The sequence below is a fragment of the Maylandia zebra genome, linkage group LG1 (genome assembly GCF_041146795.1).
Source record: "Maylandia zebra isolate NMK-2024a linkage group LG1, Mzebra_GT3a, whole genome shotgun sequence".
Taxonomy (NCBI): Eukaryota; Metazoa; Chordata; class Actinopteri; order Cichliformes; family Cichlidae; genus Maylandia; species Maylandia zebra.
In genome coordinates this window covers 24,395,914-24,416,718 of record NC_135167.1, presented here as the reverse complement: position 1 = coordinate 24,416,718, position 20,805 = coordinate 24,395,914, and the positions used below count along the sequence as shown (strand labels likewise).

At 42.5% G+C, this 20,805-nt stretch overlaps 1 protein-coding gene across 1 annotated transcript in view; it reads left to right on the top strand.

The window, feature by feature from the left end:
• The window catches only part of gpc5a (glypican 5a), a 186,241-nt gene that overhangs the window by 103,351 nt on the left and 62,085 nt on the right, over positions 1-20,805 (top strand). Inside the window, exon 7 of the mRNA XM_076883675.1 lies at positions 657-777. Coding sequence (XP_076739790.1) covers positions 657-777 — 121 coding nt within the window. The remainder of the gene's footprint in view (positions 1-656; positions 778-20,805) is intronic.

The window sequence follows — 20,805 nt, the reverse complement described above, 5'->3', positions numbered from 1 at the left end:
GAGTAATATGTTGTGGTCAACTGTATCAAATGCTGCACTGAGATCCAGTAAGACTAAGAATGATATTTTTCTACTGTCTGTATTCAGACATATGTCATTAAACACTTTGGTCAGAGCGGTTTCAGTGCTGTGGTTCTGTCTAAAACCTGACTGGAAGGCATCATAGCAGTTATTCTGTTTTAAGAAGTAACTGAGCTGTTGAGAAACTGCTTTTTCAATGATCTTACTTAAAAATGGGAGGTTTGAGATCGGCCTGTAGTTGTTCATTTGTGTCTTGTCAAGATTGTCCTTTTTCAGTATAGGTTTAATTACAGCAGTTTTTAGTGATTCTGGAAACACACCTGATATTAAAGAAAAGTTGACGATCTGTAACAGGTCTGACTCCAAAGTCTTTGAGATCTTTTTTTGAGCTGCATGTTTCTTGTGAGACGTGGTTCTGTCTGTAAACCAGCCGATGAAAATGTGTGAAATTGTTTCAATATGTTGGACATTATGCAAGACATGTAAACGCTGCACAGGTAAAAAAAAAGTGCTATAAAAACTATATTATATGAATTATCTGTGAAATGTACCTCTGTGAAATGTATTATTTAAAATGACTGGAAGATATCTGAATATATTTACAGACCCTCTGTCCTCTGTTCTTGTGTTCACAGCTACACTCTCCGTGTGGTCGGAAATGGAATCAAAGCTCAGATCGCCAACCCCGAAGTCAAAGTGAAAGGAGCTGACCCCGTCATAAATCAGATCATTGACAAGCTCAAGCACATCAATCAGGTAAGAGCCGCCCGTGCTTTGTACATATTTACACAGGATTTTATGATTTCATCATTAAACGGGTCTCTCCCTTCCTTTAAAGTCGACATCCCCACCCCTCGTTCTGTCAGACATATGGGAACTGCCTCCTGAGGCAATCTGGTAATTCTCTGTGCTTCTCGGCACCTTTATGAGACATTACGGTAGGCGTCCTTTGTTAGCTGCTCGTAAAGCTGAAGGCCTCAACCTTTGATTCTCAACAAATTAATTCATTTATATCATCCTTCATATTACCGGTAAGCACTGGCTTATTGAAAACTATTCTCAAATGCAAAATCATTTCTAGGCAATGAATGGGAAAAAAAAATCAATCATTACACGTTTAGAAACCCATTTGATCCGCTTTGTGTGTCCTTATATTTACACAATTCTTTTTCTGCTCTTTGTCAAAATCAATGTAGCTTTTCTATCACCCCCTCTGCTTTTATGCACGTTTGTGCTGCTGTGGCTCCTTTCAGTGCTGTTTACCTCTGACGATGATGAGATTAGAACAGTTTACGGGAGCACTCTCTCTTCTGCAGCTCCAATAACAGCTGCCATAGCTTCCCTTTGGGTTGTTCCACTGCAGCAGTGGCAGCTTCACATGTCTGTTGCTTTGGTTTCCCAAGTGGCAGGCTGAAGGCCAGGTCATCTCTCTTGACCTCATGCTGGCACCCCCTCTCTGACTAATTCACACCATCTGTGGGATGTCAGAACACATAAATCTATATCATAACCATTTGAGAGTCCCTGATCTGCCTCGTTGACATTCACTATGTATTTATCTTTTGGTGTGTGCCTTTTTGCTGCTGGCATCTTAAATGTGCTTCTTTATATGACCTTGTGGTTCTGTGAATGTTTTATTTAATGGAGAAAGACTCAGAAATTGTTTTTCTGCTGCCAAGTAAGTATGAAACGGATGATCAGCGGCTGAGCCTATATTATGCAGTCATTCATAATCCCCGGAGTTAATGTAACTTGAAATCCTATATGTAGCACACTCGGCTATTTTAGCACACTTTTTTGGTTTTTTTTTTGTCAGTCTGCTGTCTTTGACTCAGCCAGAATTAAAAACCAAACGATGATCAGCGTTTTGCTCATTGAATCTTCAGTAATATCATCAACTTCATGACATATGGCTAAAGATTTGTGTCTAACGGTGGCACATTTGTTTTATGAAATCTTTATTTCATCAGCCAGTCTCATTAAGATTCTCTCTCGGGTGTCTGTTTTACAAGAGAGACCTAAGGATGAGAAGCATTCATAAGGAAACGATTATCAAACGGAACAACAACACAATAAACAGAAACATTGGCGACAGTTGCAAGAACCACGCTGTACTTTTGTCTTTGCAAAAACACACTGCTTAAATCTGCAGTCATTTTTGGCAGTAAATTGTTTTGGTCATTTGACTCCATTAAAAGTCAATTAAAAGTCAGAAAGAGTCTTAAAAATAGCCAGAATTAAGCACACTCTAACAGATCTGCATGTAGGAGTCATTTGAGCTAAGCACATTTAATCTTCAAATATGTTCATGTTTGAAATGTTGCAGAAATTTTTGGCTCTCTGTGCAGTGCATAAAAAAAATGGCATACATGTAGTTTGACACCGAGGCAGCACGATGGTCAGTGTTGCCTCGTAGTGAGAAGGTCCTGGGTTCGAAGCCAACATCTGTGTGGAGTTTGCATGTTGTACCCAAAGACATGCAGTTAGTGAGGTTAACTGGTGATTCTAACTTGCCCATAGGTGTGAATGTGAGTGTTGTTTGTCTCTCTGTGTGTTACGTTCCAGCCCCCTCCCTGCGATCCTGAATTGGATAAGTGGAAGAAAATGAATAGATAGTAAGAAAGCCTAAATAGACCTTAAGGGATCTCTAATTAAGGGATTAGATCACCTTTTGAAATCAATATACCGGGCAGCATCCATCTCTCATTGTAAAGAGGCAAAAGTGAAAGCAGAACTGGTGGTAGCCATGGGGTTCTGCAGCACTTTGATCGATACAAACAGCTATGTCTGCAATTTTTTTGCACTGTGCAGAAAGCCAAAAATTTTCAGCAACATTTCAAATATGAGTATATTTGAGGATTTGCTGTTTAGCTGCTTCAGATGACTCCTACATGCAGATCTAATTCGTTAGTTTACGTTTAATTTTGATTGTTTTTACAGTCTTACTGACTTTTAATTGACTGGTAATTTAGTCGCTGGCAGCTTCCCTAATTAAGCCAGTGAGTTGCCATCTTTTCCAGTTTTAGCTTCTACTGCATGCACATATATACCTATATGTTACATCACTGCTATGTTACCGCAGAGCAGGAAATCTGTGTGAAGTCAGTTGGTCTTACAGCATGTCACGTTGTTCAAACAGGCTTTTTGCAATGCCATTTGGAAGTCTGCTGCTCACGTTTCCCCTGGCCTTCCATGCAACCTTGTGAAAGTGCTGGGTGTTGTTTAAGGGGGTCTTCACTGCTGTCCTCAGGTTTTACCCCCAATTTACATACATAAGGAGAGGTGGGCCCAGAACAGACCCATACTGCCTAGAGTACTTTATATTTGGCAGTTTATAAACTGACCATAACTGTAGTTCAGGCCCGCCCAAAAGTCAAGTGAACCCTAACAACTGCAGTGCACCAGCTGATAACTGCTGATAATGCACATAGGCTTGTGGATCAGCTGATACCATTCTGTGCATCCAGCTGGCGAGTCTTATATAAGTTACTTATTTAAGCTGCTGAAAACCTACTTACCTTCCTGTGCAAGCCGCTTTGAAACCCACCTATGCCTGTTTTTGTTGATGCCTGCTGTATTCTTTGCTTTAGGGGTGTTTTTGCTGCTTTGCCGTCTATTTCAGGTTTTGTATACGCATATGGAAGGGAAAGTTGTGCTCTTCAGTCTCTTTCAGTTTAATCAAGACAGAACTGAAGTAGCGCTGGCTGCATTGATATTTAAAGACGTTGATTAATCAACAAATTTTTTCTGAGGAGTCTATTAAATGTTGTTAATGTTGTCTAAGTTTAACTGTTGGTATTTAAAGTGCCAAAAAAGATGCTTTATACTGTGATTGATTTATAAATTTTTTTTTGAGTTTTATGCTTTTTCCCTGTGAAATATACCAATGACTAATTGTTCAGTTTGTTTACATGGTGAAAAATGCTGGTTCTCTTAAGTTTTTTCCTCGTCTCTTTTCTCCTTTCTCTTCAAGTGTCACTTGTATTCTTCCTTATGCCGCGTTTTAAAAAGGAGAAAGTCTGCGACCTCATTTGTGGCATCACAAACAGTGATAAAAAGTGACACTTGGGCACAACACTGACATGTAGCTCATTATCACATTACTCTCTCATCTAAGAATCAAATCTTTGGCGTGTGAAGAAACTTACTGAGGTACATCTGATTTTCAGGAACTGCACACAATGTGAGGTGTCATTTCAGAGTCACAGTTTTTTTTCTGTTGTTTTTGAATAATAATCTGTCTTTGTACGATCTTACATTTCAGACAAAATCCCTGGAACAATAAAAATAAGAGTTCTGTGAAAAGTTAGTTATTTCAATTATATTTGAATATCTAACGTGCTAGTATTTGGAATAAACTAAATTAAAAGACATATAACACAGACTTGGTGGCTGCTGGCTGTTTTTAAACAAAGCCAGTTGTTAAATTACTGAAATAAATACATTTACAGAACTTACTCAATAAAATTAGCGTGAACTTTGATCAATTTTATTCCAAAGCAACTTTGCAACATGCAGTGATGCTGTACACAAAGTAATGTCCAAAGCGAGGGTGTTAAGAGATTTTCTACATTATACAATATAACCAAATCTCTATAATACAATATAATCAAGTGTGCCTTATATTCTGTGTGTTCATATATTTTCACATAACCAAGCTTATTGTTAAAGAGAACATAATGCATTCCTTACCTCAGTGTGTGATGTCAGATAAGCATGATATACTTCTGCATTGTTATTTTCAGTGTATGTGTGGAAGGTCAGATAAGCTGAGATAATGCCTGACCTCTCCCCTTTCTGTTAAAAGAGGAAGTACTATGTAATTTACTTTCACTATAAATAAAGAACCAAGCCTGCACTCGATGTGTGTGTCTTCTCAGAGGCATTCACACCCGTGCGCACGTTTTCTAATACTCTCTGAGTCGGTCTACAGTGTCTTATTTCTCTTACTTGTGTTTGAACAATGTCTACCCCTGACAGAGGGTGTCAAACATAAGGTCCAGGGAACAGAAGCAGCCTGGCACAGACTCCAATCTGTCTTTGGAAAATATGACAGGGAGCGTAAATAATTTGGGCATTCATACTATAGCACAGTAATTAAAAAAACAGATAAACTATTAAATAACAGAAAAGTTCCTGCTCTCTCTATGACAATATAAGCTTCTGTTTTTTGTTTGTTTTGTTTTTTTACAAGGGGTCCAAAAAATGGACATTTCCTGTGAATTTACAGAAACTTCCATCCATCCATCCATCTTCATCCGCTTTGTCCGGGGCCGGGTCGCGGGGGCAGCAGCCTAAGCAAAGAGGCCCAGACCTCCCTCTCCCCAGCCACCTCCTCCAGCTTATCCGGGGGAATACCAAGGCGTTCCCAGGCCAGCCGAGAGATATAATCTCTCCAGCGTGTCCTGGGTCTGCCCCGGGGCCTCCTCCCGGTGGGACATGCCTGGAACACCTCACCCAGGAGGCGCCCAGGGGGCATCCTTGTCAGATGCCCGAACCACCTCAGCTGGCTCCTTTCGATGTGGAGCAGCAGCTGCTCTACTCTGAGCCCCTCCTGGATGGCCGAACTTCTCACCCTATCTCTAAGGGAGAGGCCAGCCACCCTTCGGAGGAAGCTCATTTCTGCCGCTTGTATCCGCGATCTCGTTCTTTCGGTCACTACCCACAGCTCGTGGCCATAGGTGAGGGTAGGGACGTAGATCGACCGGTAAATTGAGAGCTTTGCTTTTACACTCAGCTCCCTCTTCACCACGACGGACCGGTGCAGCGTCCGCATTACTGCAGCTGCAGCCCCAATCCGTCTGTCGATCTCCGGCTCCCTTCTCCCATCACTCGCGAACAAGACCCCGAGATACTTGAACTCCTCCACTTGTGGCAGGAACTCATCCCCGACCCGGAGTGGGCACTCCACCCTTTTCCGGCTGAGAACCATGGCCTCAGATTTGGAGGTGCTGATCCTCATTCCTGCTGCTTCACACTCGGCTGCGAACCGTTCCAGTGCGAGCTGGAGGCCTTCACCCGATGAAGCCAACAGAACCACATCATCTGCAAAAATCAGAGATGAGATTCTGAGGCCACCAAAGCGAAAGCCCTCCGCCACTTGGCTGCGCCTAGAAATCCTGTCCATAAAAATTATGAACAGAACCGGAGACAAAGGGCAGCCCTGGCGAAGCCCATCACCCACCGGGAACGAGTCCGACTTATTGCCGGCAATGCGAACCAAGCTCTTGCAACGGTTGTATAGGGATCGAATGGCCCGTAGCAATGGGCCAGACACCCCATATTCCTGCAACACCTCCCACAGGACACCCCGAGGGACACGATCGAATGCCTTCTCCAAGTCCACAAAACACATGTAGACTGGTTGGGCAAACTCCCATGCACCCTCAAGTATCCTGGAGAGGATAAAGAGCTGGTCCAGTGTTCCGCGACCAGGACGAAAACCGCATTGTTCCTCCTGTATCCGAGGTTCGACTAACGGACGAACTCTCCTTTCCAGCACCCTGGCATAGACTTTCCCAGGGAGGCTGAGGAGTGTGATCCCCCTGTAGTTGGAACACACCCTCCGGTCCCCTTTCTTAAAGATGGGGACCACCACCCCGGTCTGCCAGTCCACAGGTACTGCCCCTGATCTCCACGCAACATTGCAGAGGCGTGTCAACCAGGACAGCCCTACAATGTCCAGAGCCTTCAGGAACTCGGGGCGGACCTCATCAACACCAGGGGCTCTGCCACCAAGGAGTTGTTTAACTGCCTCAGTGACCTCGCCCCCGGAAATTGGCGGGTCATTCCCCTCATCCCCAGACTCTGCTTCCTCCTCGGAAGACGTGTCAGTGGGATTAAGGAGGTCCTCGAAGTATTCCTTCCACCGCCTGACAATTTTCTCAGTCGACGTCAGCAGCGCTCCGCCAGCACTATACACAGTGCAGGTAGAGCACCGCTTTCCCCTCCTGAGACGTCTGACGGTTTGCCAGAATCTCTTCGAGGCAGTCCGAAAGTCTTTTTCCATGGCCTCTCCGAACTCCTCCCACACCCGAGTTTTTGCTTCAGCCACTGCCCGAGCCGCATTCCGCTTGGCCTGTCGATACCTGTCGGCTGCCTCCGGAGTCCCACAGGCTAACCAAGCCCGATAGGACTCCTTCTTCAGCCTGGTGGCTCCCTTCACCTCTGGTGTCCACCATTTGGTTCGGGGATTACCACCACGGCAGGCACCCACCACCTTGCGGCCGCAGCTCAATGCAGCAGCTTCGGCAATGGAGACTCTGAACATGGTCCATTCGGACTCAATGTCCCCAGTCTCCCTCGGAATGCTGTCGAAGCTCTGCCGGAGGTGTGCGTTGAAGATCTCGCGGACTGGGGCCTCTGCTAGACGTTCCCAGCACACCCTCACTACGCGTTTAGGTGCACCAGGTCTGTCCAGCGTCCTCCCCCGCCACCTGATCCAACTCACCACCAGGTGGTGATCAGTTGACAGCTCAGCCCCTCTCTTTACCCGAGTGTCCAGAACATATGGTCGCAGGTCTGCTGATACGATTACAAAATCGATCATCGACCTACGGCCTAGAGCGTCCTGGTGCCACGTGCACTTATGGACACTCTTATGTTCGAACAGGGTGTTCGTTATGGCCAAACTGTGGTTAGCACAGAAGTCCAATAACAGAGCACCGCTCGGGTTCAGATCAGGGAGGCCGTTCCTCCCAATCACGCCCCTCCAGGTCTCGCTGTCGTTACCCACGTGAGCATTGAAGTCTCCCAGCAGGACAACAGAGTCTCCAGGTGGAGCACCCTCCAGCACCCCCCCCAGGGACTCTAAGAAGGCTGGGTACTCTGAACTGCCACTCGGCGCATAAGCGCAGATGACAGTCAGGACCCGTTCCCCGACCCTAAGGCGCAGGGAACAAACCCTCTCGTCCACCGGGAAAAACCCCAACGTACCGGCAGCAAGCCGAGGGGATATTAGGATACCCACCCCAGCCCGCCGCCTCTCACCAGGGGCAACTCCAGACTGAGACAGAGTCCAGCCCCTCTCCAGGAGACTGGTTCCAGAGCCCAAGCCATGTGTAGAGGTGAGCCCGACTATATCTAGCCGGTACCTCTCAACCTCACGCACTAACTCAGGCTCCTTCCCCACCAGAGAGGTGACATTTACAGAAACTTTCTGTTTATAATTACAGGACGTTCTGGGCAATGAGCCATGTGATTTTTTTTTCTGTAATTTTACACATTTTTTAAAATTGAAGCCCAAAGAGTCGCGCTGACAGATTTCTTTCTTTTACCATAGCAGAGTTTCTATATCACATGGAAAATCTAGGACAATTAAACTATCTCAGAGATTAAATGTGCAGTTCAACAGGGGAATTAAACTGCACATTTGAAAGGGGAGTGTCAGTTGTCTGGCCCACTTAAGATCAAAGTGGGCTGTATGTGGATCTTGATATGAAAGAAACCATCTATGTCCACTGTGAACGACCATCTTTGAACAGAGGCGATGGTTTACGACACCAACTGTCTGCCATCTATAATCCAGTTTTGAGATCCCTTCCCAGACGCCTTAACGCCCACCCACATCCTGGGCCTTTTGACCTCAGTAAATCACACGATAGGATGGGGCTAGTTTCACAGTGGGTTAACCCGAAACCTTGGCTGATTGTAACCTACAGCCATTTTCACACCTTGGCTCGTGTAATTAGGTAGAGGATCAATAGGGGGTCCATGTCCCTCTTGGGGGGACACTGGAATAGAGCTTAAATCTGGGACTCTTCCTCATTTGACCCTAGAACTGAAGAAGCTTCTTGGATGAGAGTTGAAACATCTTCAAGCAACTTAAAGAAGTCCAGAGGCTTTTCTTTCCAAGCTCCTTAGACCTCTTCATATGAAATGAATTTGACATCTCTAGTCTGAAGCTTAAAAAATACATTTTGAGATTAGTTTTGCGTACAGAGTTAGGCACCATTGCAGCATCCTCGTAAAACGATTTTTTTTAGCATGCACAAGCGGTATCCACTGCTCTCTCATCAGCTGTCACAAAGAGGCATTGAGGTGTGCAGTTCACAGTTTTGAATGAAATGCTTTGAGAGCTATTGGATGGCTTCTCTTAAAATGTGTTTTAAAGTTTTGTGTCCCCCTCAGTATGAACATAAATGTAAAAACACATATTGGGCCATGTTTGCAAGTTTATGGTGCAAATAAAATGTAAGCAGCTCGCCTCATGTGTAAACATCTGGGATACTTTAAAATATGCATCTACTGCGTGACCTGTATGAGACAGACTGCTGAAAAACGTGTTGACACATCACAGCCTACTTTAGATCTGCGGGTCAGCGTGAATCTGATGAACATAATTTGTGCAATAAAATGTTCAGACAACTCTGCCCACAAACGTGTTTCTTGGAACAAAGCTTCCTTTACTCGCTCAGGTGTTTCAAGAATATCGACGCTGACTACACAGCACACAAATGTTAGCAAATCACAGATGGCACCGAGTCCCAGGGAGTATGAATAGAGTATGAATATCCAGATAAATGCCTGACAATAAAAGTTTTTCTGTTAATTAAACAGAGTTAAACACAGACGCCTTTTTGTGTTTGCTGCTAATAATATCATTTTCACTGTAAAGCAAAAAGTCTTCCACTAAAGTGTGAAAACAAATGCTGTTATCGTGATCAGCAAGAATTTTCGTGACATTAATTAGTTTGCTCGTTTGGCTAAGCGGACCATAAACTAAAGTCTGATTGCAAACGTGGAAGGATGCAGAGGGAAAGTGCGTTTGTGACTTTTTCCAAAAATGTACATGTTTGAACAGATAAAGCAGAAGTAATACAGAAAGCAAAAGACGCCTCTTGATCAGCCTCTTGGAGACATCAGTCTCCAGTAATTCAGGACAAACTTGGCAACGCCGCTTTGGCCCAAACACCGCCGCGTTCCAGCTTTGAAATTGTGCTGCCAGTTTCCCCTTTACTTTTGCTTCCTAAAGTCAATTTTAAATTGGCTAATTCTGGATGTTCCACAATTGTCTGGTTGACTGTGATGGCTGTTCAATAAGCAGTTTTATGTGGAAAGGAGAGCCCTTGACAGTCTGATTTTTGTAGTTAAAACCTACTCGTGTTTAAATACAACATTTGCCCTTCTGCGCACGCTCTGTTCGCCAAGTCTTCGTGGTGTGTGCCAGCACAGCCTCCGGCACATGCAGACAAAATAAAAATACAGATTCTGTGCTGATGCAGCAGGGTAAATGCTGACCCCTGCCTATTCGTTTGTAGTCACGATGGGTACCATCTACATCAGTCCTGTTTTTAGATTTTTATCCGGCTTTGTTTCAATGAATTCAAGATATAAGTAAATGAACAAAAAAACAAGAAGAAAAGACCCTGCACCGACACATTTAGTAAAAGTTATACTGAGTCAGACTAATTCTCAATGGAAGTGCTTTATTATTGCTTCATATCAGTTAAAAATAATAACATATCACTCCTTACGCTTTCTTCTTACTGCTTTCCTGTATGTAGAGATTTCAGTAGCTACAGTACAGACAATATTCAGACTTTTTTCACTGAGATTTACTACTGAAAAGATCTTGAAAAATAGAAATGCTAACATTGTTGTTCAAATAGTGATTGCAGCAAAACACGATGTGTATAAAAACTAACAATGGCAGGAGACTGAACAGCCATTCAGATCATCTAAACCAGCTTTCTGACTGCAGAAGCTTTAAACGCCTTGAAAATACAGTTAGCACATATCATGGCTGTAACCTGTTTTTTTTTAAACTTGGTACTACAAATCATATGTTAGATGAGGTTGGATTTCAGTTATTCATGACAGTAGAGAAGCTTCTAGAGAGTTTATTTTAACCCAAACGATGACATTCTCAAATCTAGAATCAGCGACAGAAAACCAAAAGGTCTCCAAAGTGTCCAGACTTGAATACAAGTCTCCAGATATAGATTTTGATTTAGACCCTTACTCCTCCCTTTTCTTCAAAGCAGGGATTTCATGGGGATTTTTTTGTTTTTTGGTTTTTTTTACCCCTCAGCTGCAAGAGGTTTGTGGGGAATTGCGGGTGGCGTGGACATCCAAGATTTTGAATACAATAACCCGAGAATAGGGTGGCAGAGGATTTCCAAATGACACCATACGTGCATCAACTAAAAATCTTAGACCAGTGGTGTCCTCGAGGCCTCAAGGTCAAGGTCGGAGGTCGAGTTTTCTGAAAATCAACGCAGGATTTCGAAATTCAACAAATACTCAAAATCTACTAAAAATCTTACATGAGTTTGAATCTCAGGCTGATTTTCCAACATTCACCTTGAATTTTCACATTTATATCACAGGTGGATCTACTAGGAGGCTAAGGGTAGCACTGGCGGCTGCCAGTATTTTATTTTACACGGTTGTAATGCACAGTTAGTGCAGCAGAGAATCCATCAGTACAAACCAGTGTGATGCAAAAAAGGGGCAGATTGGTTAGCAGTCAATTTGAGAGGAGAACGTCAGTGGAGATGCACATACAAGGTAAAATGGATGTAAGTGGTCAATCAGATACATAAAGCATTTAGCTAGCAAAATCAGTTAATAACTAATCAATCAGAGTGCATTCTGCCTGCAGCACCCGCCACAGCCTGTAATTTATTCTACCAGCCAAGCTAATTGATATTTTTTACACAATAATTCCAGTAATCAGCAGAATTAAAAACCTGTTGTCAAGCATGCTTTTTCAGATATTTAACTGAGAGACATGTTTTCCTTCATGTTCAGCAGTGTGGGTGTTGCAGTGCTTTTTAAAAAAGGAAAGAAAATACTCAGTTAGTCAATCTATGGCACAACCACTTCAGTCAACTTTGCTTTTTAGTTTTATCAAAGTCCTTCTGGAAGTAAGCCTTGCCACTCAACACCTATCTTGGAACTGCCTCTGGGCAGTTACTTCAGGCTAACGAGACCAGGCCCCTAAATGAATGAGGGAGTGAAGCATTACTGGAGTTTCAGTGTTGACCGGGCTGTAAAATCTGCTTGTATAGAATTACAAGTTCAGTCTCAAGGGAAAAAAATATTTTGGAGACTTTTCCTTAAAAAGCCTTTTTTATTCTTACATGTTATCCTTCTACTGTGCATTTGCAAAGCTTTATTTATGGCTTGATTCGATGTGCATGTCATCTCACCAGAGTACTTGGAAAGAAACCTTACCTTTATTCCCTTATAGTACCTATATCATTAATACAAAACCATCCATTATACAGTTAAACATCACCTCTGCGCTTGCATCAGGGCCATATGTTTCCCACTTTGGGTGTTGTAAAGCACATTATTGAATTTTTGCCATAAATTTCCCCTACTGTGTCTCCGCTTTCAGGATGAGAACTTGCGGAAATGAGCTGTCTTTTATGTTTTCATGGAAACTCTCTTGTTAGGGAGGCTGGTTGGTACAAATGTTCAGACAATCACACTTAAAATGTTGAGCTCGGACTTTCTGAAGCAGTAAATTTGTAAGAGAGCAAAATGGCATCTTAAGGGCTTGTGCTTTTACTTCTGAGAAAGGAGAAATATGAAAACTGTGTGTTTTCGTAGTAGTCGGCAATGGAGGAAGGTAAAACTTTACAAATGATCTTGTATCTAAAAACTTTAAATTATACATCTGGCACGATTCATCTAGCAGCTTGTGCATTCACAATCCTTCAGTCTAGTTATTATCATCTGGCTGGGACTTGATTTGCAAATGGGTCTGATTTGCAAATAGTTCTGATTGGCATGTCATTAGCTGCTGAAGTGCGGCACAAGTGTCAGCGAGAGTGTATGACCTGAATTGCCATCAGGCGTTCATTTTAAACTGTCAGACTTTATTTCTCTACCATTTCATGTTATGAGCATGCAGCATGGTTTTACACACCAAGGAGTGCTAAGAAGTGGCTGCGATTCACAGCCAGTGTGGCTTTTTAAAAAGGAGACTTGGTCCTGGGAAGGATATTTGGGTTCATATTTCAAATTCAGTCACTTTTAAATGCTGATCCTGAATTTCTGTGTGTGTTTGTGTGTTGAGGGATGAGTCTGTGACCAGCAGAAACATCAATTATTTATTGCAGTGTACAAACGAGTGGCTGTGTGCACACCTGCATATCCACTACATAAAACAGCATTATGCAAATCATTATAGCGGGGGTTAACTTAATATGATGAAACTTGTCTTAAAGTATGCACGTGTGCAGGTAAATCCCAGAATCTCTTTTCTAGAGAAAGAAGGAAGTGTACACTGAAAGGCAAAAGGTGGCATTCTATTATCTTTAAAGACGCTGCTGTTGGGCATTTGTATGAGGATAAGAGTGACAGCCATGCAAATGTTGATTTTCATGTTTTCCATCTACATATCAGAAATGTTTTCATTCATCTGCCCCTGACCTTGACTAACCAGAGCACAGAAGCTTCCCCAAGTTTCCCTGGGACCAAATGGAAATATATCATTACTATTCTGCACCCGAGACCGCAGAAAACACAAAACGGCAATGCATCTATTGACAAATTTATTATACAATCTGAGTGTACAAACTCTAGATTTCATCATCTTGCTCATCAGCAGCTCTTTCCTATGAATTATTTGTGGGCTCCTCTCCTTCCTTGCCTGTCCTCTCCTCTTGATGTGGTAAAACCCATCAAGAATCTATAAGTAGGCTCTGTCCCAGTGTCTCTCAATCAAAATCAGGGGCAAGCAGCTCCTCACCCACTCTGCTGGCTGAATTATTTACCAGCCATTGATGTGGTGGTTGACCAGCAGTTTTGCTTCTGAATTATTCATATCGTCTCTCCTCTTAGGAGAGGAGGATTAACGCTACGAATATATTCACATTTTATTTGTTGTGCTCCTGAACGCGTATACCAAAATGCAGCATCTGAAAGTCCGGTTTGGGATTAAACCCAATCTTATTTATTACCATTATCCTCAAGTCTCAAGATGATTTATTTTTAACACAACACATCCACTTAATTCCTGTTGCAGCTTACGAAGGAGTGTGTAAAGTCATAAATGTCATTACTGTGCAAGTGTGTCTTAATTAGAGAAAAATCCCAGAATCTGCAGGATAATGATTTTTTTTTTACCCACACAAGGTGTTTAAAACATTCAAAGACAAATCCGGCTAAGCTGCCTACACGCAGATAAGTTTATCTTAAGTGAATGTATGTGATTATAGTTTAAGCAACAGCAGCATAATCCTCTTCGTGCACTGGGACATAGGTTGTGAAATTCAAGTTCTGCAGCACAGCAAAGTCCAAAATCACACATGAATAATTCACATTTTTTAATTTTAATTCACGTTCATACTAAATTTTAAGAGCCGCCTCTCAATTGCGTTTGTGTGTAGTTGATTTGGTTTGTGGAGGAGCACGTTCTGCAAATACAGTGTTCATTTCAAATATAGTGACCTAATGCTGTCAGCTACAGTAACAGTGCTTATGCTTAGCTTTTAATTAAAGCTGAACTGTTTTCTGTAACAGATGTGAACGTTTAGAACAGCTAACAAGTAACTGGACAATTTATTAGGTACACCTTGTTCATATTTAATCCTTCACCGTGCAGCAAGGTGTTGACAACATTCCTCAGAGGGCCTAAAGTGTGGCGAGAAAGTGACCTGCACATCATCGCAGTAGGATAGATCAATGCTTTCATTTTGTTTTCTGGCAAATTCCTATCCTACCATCTGAATGTTGCAGCAGGAATCAAGACTCGTCAGTCCAAGCAACATTTTCCCAATCTTCTGTCGTCCAATTTTGGTGAGCATGTGTAAACTGAAGCCTCAGTTTCCTGTTCTTACCTGACAGGAGTGGTAGCCAGTGTCATCTTCTGCTGCTGTAGCCAATCTGCTTCAAGTTTCGACATGTTGTGCTCCCAGAAATTATTTTCTGTATATACCTTGGTTGTAATGAGCGGTTATTTGGGATATTGTTGCCTCTCTGAATGTCTGGCCATTCTTCTCTGATGTCTGAGCCCATGAACTGCAGCAGTTTCTGAAATACTCCTGCTTGGCACCAAGAGCCATGTCACATTCCAAATCGCTTAAATCCCCTTTGTTACATATTCCTAAATGTACTTTAGAGGGTCATCTTGATCATGCCTACATGAAGTGAATCGCTGTCATGTGATTGGCTGATTAGATATTTGTGTTTAAAAGTGGTTATCAGGTGTACCTAACAAAGTGGCTAAATAAAGCAACTTAATAAATAAATAAATAATGCATTCTCAGTTTGGCAGCAGTGTCTTTTTTTTATTTAAGTTGACTCATAGGAGAGCTTAACTTGAATGATAATATTCACTTTGTAGTCTAATATCTGCTCTGACCACTCAATCGCTGACCCGCTGCCTCTTTGTCGCTGATGCACTTGCTCTGCATAAACACACTGTCAGCGCCGCTGCTGACGAGAGGAAGATGGGCGATGACAGCGAGCATCTCGGGAGCCGACTCGCACACTGACACTTTTTTTTCTCCCCCCTGCTCCGACTGGCAAAAATGATCATTGTAAGATCTCTTCCCCCACCCTCTATTTACAGATAGCAGAACATGTTCAAAGGGAATACTAATGAGCTTAAAAATCTGCACAGGACTTGATTCATTGCTTGGATGTCTGAAGGTGTGATTCATGTTGCCATATGACACCCTGCACCTCTTTAGGAAATGTACCCTGCACACGAGAGGCGATCTGGAAATGAAATGCTTTTAGTTGTCTGTGACAGTTTACCTGAAACTTTGAATTCTTTGGCAGTGTTTTTGGGGAGTGTATGTACTTTGGTCTGTGAAATGCAGACTGAGTGGTTGTGTAGGCAGGATAAATATAATGATAATGCCCTAACATTTACAAGATGCTGTTACATGGCAGTCACCTCTTTCCATTACTGTAGATGCAGCTGAAGTGCGTGCCTTAATGGTGCGAGGTCACAAATTGGAGTTGACAGCTGAGTGAAAATTGACAGCATCGCGGTGACATTTTCTGCTGTCTGCATAATGCTCGCTGAAACCATGGTTTCGCTGTTTAAAGACGCCGCGGGTCAAACAAATGAAACTACAGTCAGAGTTTAATTAGTTCTTATGTTTTATTTGTTTCAATTGCTTCAGTCACATTTACTCCAAAAGCAGATGCCAAACAATACCCATCTTAATAAAACCTCACTTTGTGCCAGATAGTATAACTGAGTGATACTTCAGAAAATGCAAATGAAACTCTGAGCTGCATGCTTTAGGTACTGTTTTAGTTTATGTATGTGTGCTTTTTTTTCTTTTTTTTGTAGCTTTTTTTTTTGGGGGGGGGGGGGGGGGTTGTTTGTGGGAAGTATTCATTATTCTCACTACCTGTGGGGAGAAACTGTCTTTGAAATAGCTGCTGCTTGATTTAATGCTTCGGTAGCGTTTTCCAGATGGCAGGAGTGAGAAAAGTGTGTGGGCTGGTTGACTGGTGTCCTTGATGATGCTCTGGGCTTTCCTTATGCAGCAGGTGATGAAGATATCATAAGCCCATCATAAGTAAGTGTGTGCCAGATTTTTTTATGATTTTTTTTGAGGCAGGCTTTACTCTCTTTAGCAGCAGTTTTCAGTCCTGTCCAGTTGAAACTGCCAATATATATAGTGCGATGTAGCCAGTCAGAGTACCAAAAGCTCGGTTCCCATGCCAACTCGTTTAAGTCACCTTACGACTTCGAGTCTTTGTTGTGATTTTCTGAGCTGGTGGAGGAAGCAGCTGGCATTATGACAAAGTTTGTGATGTGCACTGTGGCGAGTTTGGAACTTAATGCAATACATCAGGCGGCCAGGACTGTTTTAAGGGCGGGGAGTGGAGGACGCTAAACACAGTGAAATGTATGTGTGCCCAGTGCTGTGCAAAAGTCTTGGGCCATCCGTCCTTCCTTTAGATTTTGCTATGAAACTGGGAATAGGTACAGCACTTTACATGTATACAGATACAGCATATAAGGCATAAATGGCGTCTGTACAACTGTAATGAGCTTGAATATCAATATTGCTATGACCAACTTTATTCTGAACTCTTTTATGCAAGCTTTCCTGTAATTTCTTGACGTAGTTTTCAGTTCTTCACACTTCTGAAAGGACATTGAAATGTCTTCCTCGGATGTTGGCTGCCTGTTGTTCCATGACCAAGCTTCCACTGCGTTTTACAGATGCCTGAACACCCTCACTGCAGGAGACCTGTGGCCATCGGTTTTCAGTCGAGTTCTTGTGCCTTTTCTCCCTGCTTCCCTTCCTTAAGAATGACTTGCACCCTTTCACTGAGGCCATTTCTGATGAGGCTTCAGTGAACAGTAGACGGACAGCTGAAGGGCCAAATGTGTCTCTCAGGTCCTGGGTCAGGTCTTTGCTGGATTTTCTCTCTGTTTTTTTAATGACTTGACTTTCAGATGCTTTTCATCTTCTGTAGACAGACTTCTCGCCAAGTTTTCAGCTCTTTGTCAATCACGATATGGTAAAGCTGTGTTATTCTTGGAATTTTTATAGATTCGACTAAAGAAAGGGGAACAAATGATGTGTTTTTGTGGCAGGCTGCTAGTGACAAAGTGCCTAAAGATCCAATTTAAAATGGGCTCTTTGGTAAGTTTTCTGTTCTCTGTCGACACAATACTGTTTTATCTGTTGCGCCTTCTTTATGCTTGAATGATACATGGCTCAGTGTTAAGTGGCTTAAAAACAACCGTTCCTCTGATAATGGTCACGTACAAGGACCGGACTAAAACTAAGTAAAAAAGGAGCCAATGTCCAAAAAACAAAACAAAAAACAAACCTTTGAAAGACCTGCAGGATGCCCGCAGAAGTATTGCTCAGACCACGTTAAAGAAATCAGAAGATAGTTTAGCCATTGGATCCTTGGCAAACTCCTGTAATACTGCATATTTACATTATTATTAAATATATTATTAAAACCATGGATATGAAGTTATTAATAGTCATCGCTATCATGTTGTTATAGTTGGGAAATCTTGTTTCATGTGGCTGTTACTTTGACACGCACTACACGCACTCTCTGCCCAATAACCATGCCCCTGATGGCAGGCAGCACCTCCCATCTCCTCTGCAGGAAACTGAACCACCACTCAACAGTTAAAGGACACAAAGTGTGTCCGAGGCAGTGACCCAGTCTTCATGCTCTCCATAGCCCAATCTGATCAAGCACCCGTGGGATATACTGGGGCAAATCCTTTCCATGGAGGCTCCACCTGGCAACCCACAGGACCCAAAGAATCCTCTGTTAATATGGTACCAGACACCATGGGACACCCCTGAACTCCCCAGGCTCCAGCTGCATTTTTTTTGGTAGAACAAGAAAAAACAAGAGGCAGCTAAACAACCCTTCTTCATCTTTTGAGACTGTACACCCTCAGTTTCTTTCTGTGCCTCTTCTTCTTCAATGAGAAAGACGCATGGAAAGTTCTTCCCACCAGAGATGTGAGCGGAGGAGTGGAAGCAACAGACAAATGAGGCACCCTTGCTTCTGAGCTGTCATTTCAAAAGCAATGTGACAGCAATGTGACAGCAGTGTGACATGTAGCGCAACTGTATCCTATGTTTATTGTTTTGTCACAGCCTACTGCTGTATTTTATCTCCGATGTCAGATAAGCATAACAGTGTTCATGACACTTGTAGATCCAGGCCTGCTTTTAATCAAATGCACAATGTGCCTCAGTGTGACACGAATGTACAGATGTCGTGCATTTTTTAAAACAATTACACAAACGCAAACGTGGAAAGGCACAAAGATCATGAAGTAGATCACCCTAAATAACTGAAATGACTTAAAAGGAAATATTTATTGATAAATTCGTCTTCCTGCCCCTATTTGGATGTCCCATCTGTGTGTCACATGCCTTCTTCAGATAAACGGTTTACATTTGTGAAGCATTCAACTGTCCATCCTCCATCACAGCTCCTGCAGGCCTCTGCTCTCCTTGCTCTTTTCGCCTCCAGATGCATTTTTAGGTATTGAGACATCCTGCGAGGTGGTGCACTCAGATTGGTTTCCAGTTCACAGGGCTCATCAGTGTATATATCGCTTTGGGGAAATGGGTGAGAAAATTTGGAGCCTTTCCCAGCTGACATAGGGCCAGAGGCAGGCTACACGCTGGAGAGGCACATCAACACGCACAGAGAAAGACCGATACACTCTCGCATCTACACCTGCAGCCAACTTGGAATCATCAATTAACCTAACAAGCATTTCCTCACATTTGCGTGTTGGGTTAGGTTTTGCTTTAAGGCTCACAAAGACGATATTAACATCCCGATGTTTAGCAGGTACGGTCGCGTGCCAGGCCTCTGATTAGCATTGAAGCTGGAGGGACTATATGGCCATAGGGTCTGAGATGTAAGGTATGGGAGAAGGTCACATTTTGACCCTATGATGACGCTGGAGGATGGTCCAGCAATCACACCACTCTTTAAAATTCAACCTCAGGGCACAATGAATATTGGTACCAAATTTAATTAAAATCCATCCAATATTGATATTTAAGCCCTGACCAAATTAGTGGAGTTACTGACAGACCCTTATTATCATTACTGGAGCTTTAAGAGCAGAATTTTAATCTACCTTGTTTGCATGTTGTTTGTGATGTGAGTTTCTGAATTCTTTGTGATTTGTGTTTATATTCCCCACATATGGATGTGTAATAAAAACAAAAGGAAGAAAGACAGGCAGACCGTGCACGATAAAACTCCTCATAAATGCAATTTAAAACTCAGGGCTTTGAACAGGAGCTGTGTGGTCACCGCAACAGTGAAAATATGTTTCATTTTCTGCTGCTTTTCTAATATTGATTGGTTTGTAAAATGCTTTGGTAAGCGAGCGGTGGATGAGCCTCGGTGTCACCGAGGTGTTGTTTTGCAACTTGAAGATAAAAAGCCATTTCTAAATCACTGCATGACTGTGCTTGCACTGGCCTCTGAATATTGCGTAACACCAGTTTCTGTCTGAAGGCGCCAAAGCAAATGGTTTAGCACAGAATGGAGAGTGACACAAAATCCCACAAATAAACAAACCAGGATTAAGAATGCAATAATCACAGTCTTCGCTTTCCACCTCGCCATCCCGTGTCCTCTGATATTTTCTGCCAATCTTGAAAAACGTTTCACTGATTTTGAGTTAAAAAAGCAGAGCAGAGTTACTTTACTCCGCGAGTTCAGAACGCCACAAAAGGAACTCTTTCTTCTTCTTGTTTTTTCTTTTTGCCATTTTGCTTGGCAGTTAAATTATCGCTAACCGAACTTCTGTCTGTGACAGAATCCTATTCGATGCAGCCACTCTGGGCACAGCTCTCTCCCTTTGAAATAATAGCCTTTTACTGTACAGTGTAACTTAGGATCATAGCACAGACGCCAAACATTGTACCTGTTTTTCAAATCAGCCAGTTACCTTAAAGAAATGCAGGCTTACAAATGAAGGCGTGAGACTTTCAGAAGGACATGATTTTTAAAGACAGTCGTTAATTATACTGGTTAATTAGACTGTGAGATACTGCAGATTTCAGTATTGATCCAATACTAAGTAAATACAGGGCCATTATTGTACCAATACCAATACCAGTGCTTCATGGTTTGAGATGAATCACCATTAATTTTCTAATTCTGAACGTGTTTTGATGATCACTAAATCACAGATTTTTCTTTCTTTCCGCAGTAATTACTCAACACAACAAAACACACCTTTCAGATTTTCTTCTATTTTGAAATTGGGTTTTTGGAGACCTCTAAATGTTCCTCTATTGTTTAAATGTGCTGTAGCCTGTGAAAAAACAATCCTATCGC